This window comes from Fulmarus glacialis, unplaced genomic scaffold (genome assembly GCF_000690835.1).
Source record: "Fulmarus glacialis isolate BGI_N327 unplaced genomic scaffold, ASM69083v1 scaffold23605, whole genome shotgun sequence".
Classification (NCBI taxonomy): Eukaryota; Metazoa; Chordata; class Aves; order Procellariiformes; family Procellariidae; genus Fulmarus; species Fulmarus glacialis.
Window position 1 is genome coordinate 52,851 of NW_009215745.1, and position 6,000 is coordinate 58,850.

General features: G+C 34.3%; 1 protein-coding gene across 1 annotated transcript in view; it reads right to left on the minus strand.

Moving 5' to 3' along the window:
* PPFIA2 (protein tyrosine phosphatase, receptor type, f polypeptide (PTPRF), interacting protein (liprin), alpha 2) overlaps positions 1-6,000 on the minus strand; it is a gene marked incomplete at both ends in the record, with an annotated part of 67,001 nt that overhangs the window by 51,871 nt on the left and 9,130 nt on the right. The window contains 2 exons of the mRNA XM_009579039.1: positions 518-664; positions 2,925-3,146. Of these exons, the coding sequence (XP_009577334.1) occupies positions 518-664; positions 2,925-3,146 (369 nt within the window). The remainder of the gene's footprint in view (positions 1-517; positions 665-2,924; positions 3,147-6,000) is intronic.

A 6,000-nucleotide genomic window follows, 5' to 3' on the forward strand; every position in this document is an offset into this window, starting at 1 on the left:
CAAAGTTCCATGAAAGAAAATGCACAATCGTGTTATACTCTTTTCTAAAAGATACTCAAGGATCACTGAGCTTTGTAAAACTTTATCTACACATACTAATACATTAAATCATTATAATCAATTGTATGCAAATTTTGGTCTTTCCTGCAGAAGGGAATTTCGTTTGCTTTTTTTTTTTTTTATTTTTTGTTTAAAAATAAAATTCAGAAAATTGTTACATAAGAAGCAGAGATAATCCTTTACTTAGGGGATATGATGATGTGCATTTATGCAAGACACTATTAGAAAACACAGTTATTCTACAATGTTGAATGTACACATTGATTTGGTATTCATGGTTGTAGTAGCTGATATAAGCTTAGAGATGCTGAACAACTTGTGTTTTTTTTTAACTGATCTGTTGATTAAAAATGAACAGATTAACCCAATGGAAAACTCCTACTGTAGATCTGCCCCCTTTTTTGCATTGATTTTCATTGTGTATGAAGAAATCAACTGACTAATTCAGATACTGCACCTGACGTAGGATGGCTTCCTTGTTTGCCAGTTCATTTTCCAGCTTATCATTCATGTCATGTATAGAGGTGGATTCTCTCTGTGCACTGAGGTAGCGCTTCTCCAGCGTAGTTATTCTTTCTTCCATATCTTCCTTTTGTGCCATTGCCTAACGTGACAGAAAAAAACATCAAGAACCATGCAATTAAAATGCTACATAATTTCATACCAGTTTAATTTTCATGCTAACAGTAGACAGGGATGTAAGGTATGCTCAGCAGTAATTTTTCTGTTTTAAAGAGAATTTCCTTTGGGATTTCTTGTAACCATGATATTTAAAGAGGTAGCTGTTGAGTAGAGCAAACAGAAACAATCCTCACCTTTTGTATATTTTTCTAGTTTCTATATTTTTCAGTGCAAAAAACCAGCAAACGCAGCTCACATTTACTTGTTTGCTTCTTAAACAACAGCAGGCTTGATTAGAAAATAGAAAAACTGCTATAGTTACATAGTAGGAGAAATATAATGCAGTGATGTGAGGAAAAAATGTATATGCACATTTCTACTCTTATTCCGGGGTCCTGCTAAAATTTTCTGCTGAAGTACATGTAGCAAATAGCAGGTGACTTGTCCTGAAATTTCAGGAAAACAAGTGACCACAACGTTGGATACATAACATAACCATAACATATGGGTATGTGATCCATATATGTTGCGGATAAGGGTTTCTTTAAATCTTGAGCTGTTTTTATTCATGTATTACAAGCTGGCCTCACTGAAGACAATAGCTGTAATTTAGATAGATTATTCATTAGTCTGTCTATTACACTGTTTATTTCTCTTCAACGAACTTTAGTGAAAGCAGAAAATTTTATTTGTTTTAAACTTGTGTCTGGCTCTTGAGAAGACTTACATGTTGCCACGTAATCTTTCACAATGAAAATATTTACTGATGAGCATATCCTACTGTTTGTGCTATATTACGTTATGAAAGCAGTTTTGAAGTAAGTGAGATTATTTTTCAAGTAAGACACAATGAACATATAAATTGATCCAAATAGCTAGTCCTAAAATGGACCATATCCAGGTGATCCTTTTGTATATTGCTGGGAAAAAAAACCATAAAAATAGTAATTATGTATGTAATTCATTAAAAACACACAGAAAAAAAATCCAATAATTTATCCAAGTTACACAATACTAAACTACCCTTCTTGTTGCAGGTATTTCATTTTCTGCATTGGGAAGACTATCTTTTGTGGCCATATGAAATAGTGAAAACAGGCACTTCCACCCTTACAAATACCTTTCACAGCAGATTTTGCACTGATATTTGTAATTATTCTACATGCAAATGTATTAGTGGCCACTTTGCTTAGGAAGCAAAGGGCTGAAAACAAGTAAGCCTGTAGCTGGTGTGATGTGGTATTTAAGGGAGAAACAGCAAGTGGCAATCAAGTGTCCATGAAACAGCAGTATTTGTCAAAAGATGAATGAGAGTGGAGATATTAGAGACCCCTAGTGATATAATATAGCAGTGGTGGAAAAGGAGAAACATATCAGTGCAAACTATTTTTTGTAACCGGATAAAAATGATACAATACTTAAAAAGAGGCAGAGTACAAAGATGTGAAGACACTTTGAGGCTGTGTCAGGCATCAGAAGTTCTGAAGGAACATTTCTTCCAGAATACTAGAAATAACAGGTTAGATATATACATACATATGCATATATATACACACATACATAAATCCATATGAAATACCTATATTGTAAGAGGCAGTGTAACAGAAAGATAACTACTCTAATTTCGAAGTACTAAAATAGATTCTAGAAGCCAACCATTCACACATATTGAGAACATCCACATACGAGAAGATACTCTGGAGAGTACTAAGGACCATCACAAATTTAAGAGGAAAGAAAAGGAAAACTGAATTGTATTTCTGTTTATTGAGAGAAGGGAATAGCATATTATAACAGGAGTAATGAAGTTACCACACATGAGTAAATAATATAATTGATTATATAAATAACACTGTTTTATAAAACAGCCCAGGAGTTTTAAAAATGTATTTTAGACTGTCTACATTACCAGCATCTCTATTTAACAGAATTAATCTTAAAAGCTTGAAATGGCTGAAAACGTGCCAGAATGCACTCTAGTAATGCTACAACACTGTATAATAGGTATAAGTTGGCCTTCCTCCTATTACAGTTGCACATATACAGATCCACTTTTACGAACACAGTTTTATAGAGAGATTTCTAGTACTATTTCCTAATGTAAATTTTGTGTTTCCTATGTACAGTGGCCTTTATTAGTGTTCAACTTTTGCTTTCTGTATTCATTGGCCTCTACCAGTTTGTATTGGGTATCACAGGAACAGCAGTCAAGAAATAGGAGGCGAGTGTGGTGAACTCCTTACCTCTCTAATGTCTCTCTGATATTTACTGTTCATTTCTTCTGTTTTAATGAGCTCCTTTCTGGCGGTCTCTGCTTCCTGCTCTACCTCTCCCACCCGGGAAGACAGTGCAGCCAGACGCTCCTTCATTTGTGCCATTTCATAGTTTTGCTTTTCCAGTAGTTCCTGAAGTTCAACAACTTGACTGGCTTCATCATTTGAGTCTATGGAGCCATTGGATAGGCGCTGTTAAGAGAGAAGTGACATTATTTATTAATTACCTTTTAATGTGGACTCTAACAAAAGAATTTCTAAAACAAAGCTTATTTTAAAAATTACAAAAGCAACTAGGGAGAGAAAAACACAATCCTTTTCATGGTAGATAAGACAGGTGTAGTTATGAAAAAATTGCAAAAGATTAGTATTAATTAATGTCAAGGGATTCCAGAATGCAACGTCACATAGAGAAGTAAATGTATGCAGAGCAGTATACAAAAATAGCTTTAGTTTGACATTACGGCTATTCAAGTACAAATTGCAACAACACGACTCCTAAAAATCACCAAATTGCAGGTATAGCTAAACTTACACAGCATTTAATCTTAATCGAAGTCTATTTCATTTGCAAAATAGGCCACGCTGCAGACAGGAAGCAACATTAATAAATCACAAATTTACTGTACCAGAAAGTGCTTGGAGTCTGGACAACACACTGGTTAAGTCTACATCAGAAACAAGTTCTGCTGAAGTAATTTGTGTGCTGCTGAAAGCAGTTATAGTTATATATAGTTATAAGGAAATATAGTTATAAGGAAAAAAAATGAAAAGTCCAGAACACCTTACTGCATTTGGAATATGATCCCAGGAATACAATTTATATTGCAAATAAACGATTTCAGAAAAGACGTGTATTCACAAGGAAGACTTGCTGGCATCGCCTCATTATAATAGATAGTCACACTAACCTTTTCCAGTATAAGCTAAGCCACGGTTTCATAGAAATTTAATTATCTCATGTCAAAAAAATAGGCAAAAAGAACAAGCAAAACCAAAATTATTTGATTCTGACGTATAACATGAAAAAATAAAACCAAAGTAGTCCAACCTGTCATTAACTTTCTTGATTAGGTGCAATTTTATTGGTTGAATTTATATTATGCAGTATGGGAACAAAGTATTTCACTGTAACTGTCATTTTAAATAGGTTATGGATCTCAAAGAGCATCATACAGGAATATTGTCCTAAAAGGCGCTTGTTGTCCTTCAGATGGTAGGGTGTTTAGCGATGTATATATGAAATATTTCTAACAAGATCTGAGAGGAAACCAAGCTTGCTTTCATTAGCACTTCTGTATTATTATTGTCAAAATATATTTATGCAGAAATCTTCTAGCAAATTCAAATAACATTACTTTGTTTAATGGCTTTAACCACATTCTTTCCCCAATCAGCCATAAAATGAAGCCAGATCAAGACCACCTGCCCCTCTGCGGATCACTGAATAAAATTATTTTACTCTAAAAATTCATTACATCAAATAACTTGGTTCCAAAATTTCTTTCTTTATACTAGTTAATTATATTATCTTGACATTTTATGTTAGCTGCTGAAAAAAAACTACTTTCAGGATACCATGGTAAAATGACAATAACAATTTAAAAAACTTATTTACACTCAGTTTGTTGTTTGGAAAGTGTTCATTTAGTCTACTTGAAACACAATTCCATTAATATGCAGCAATCACATATGTAAACAAAACAATACTGAAACAGGATAAAACATTCTAACCATCATACATTATTCCATTGTGTAAATTTAAGTTAACTCTTTTTATCTATGATTAATATAATCTGGTTTATAGTTTTAATCTCATACAGCAATTTCAGTGGTTGTCACAGATGAACAAATTTTCTGAATTTTCTGAAAGGAGCAGGAACCTCCCATGCCCCAGAGTAATTCTCTACGGAATGAGCTGGGGGACAGAACTTCAGCATCTTCTCTATTACTGGTTTTGTGAAGAATGTCCATGTCCCTCATCTTTTTTTTCCTTAATTTTTTTTTTTTTTTTTTAAATCTGGCTGATTTTTTTTTTTATCTGGTTGAATTTTTTGTGCTGAAACACTTCCTGGTACTCAAAGAGTTTCCTGTTGATGGTGCTGTCTATTAACCACAGTCCATTTGTAAATAAACAATTAGCTGAATGCTTATAATAATGAAATCTAAGTTTTGAATAGATCTCTGTTAATCATTACCTGCAGCACTAAGGGAAATCTTTTCAAAAGAGCATGCACAAAAAAAGTTTCAAAGTAGACATTCTTAACTATCATATCCCTACACTACCCAAAATCCCCAATATATGCAAGAAATAGTGTCAAATTAGTACAGGGCGGTGGGGAAAGAAGTACTGAAAGTAAGCTGAAACAATTGGGAAGTCTTTAAAGGAGGGCAGGAACGTTAAAGAAAACTTTCTAACCGGTTGAAACGTTCTAGCAGAGAAAATGAAAAATGTACATGATCCCCAAATCTGGCTTACAAGTTAGTCATCCAGACAAAGTCTTCAGCAAATTTCATGATGCTGTCTATCAAATGTGGTTGTGAAAAAGCTACATATGGACACATTCCTTAATTTCAATGACTTCACATAAAAGTATCTACTAGCAATGCTATTTTTCCTTGAAAAAAGAAATGTGGCAAATAGCTCATATGCTCCAATGCTTCGCTTTTTTTTACTAACTAGTTTATCCAATAAAAGGTAGTCCATCTGTTTCTATCACATTTACTTATTAAGACCACAATGCTGCAGAAATGGTATCATCATATATTCTTGACTTCACCTTTTTTGCTTTCTACAGACACAACAGGTACACACAGCTGCAATGTGCGTACGCCTGCTACACATGCCGTAAGGGTCTCTGCCCTTTCCCCCTACCCCCTTCCACTGGTTTCTCAGCCGGATGAGAAATCTGGTTGGCATCAGCCTAATACAACCTCAGACGTCTTTGCTTGGGCTAAATCGGAGCAAACAAAGGTAAATGAGCGACTACATCTGTACCCAGCAATGTAGCACTTGCTTTCCTCATCACTGGGAAGAATGAGGGAA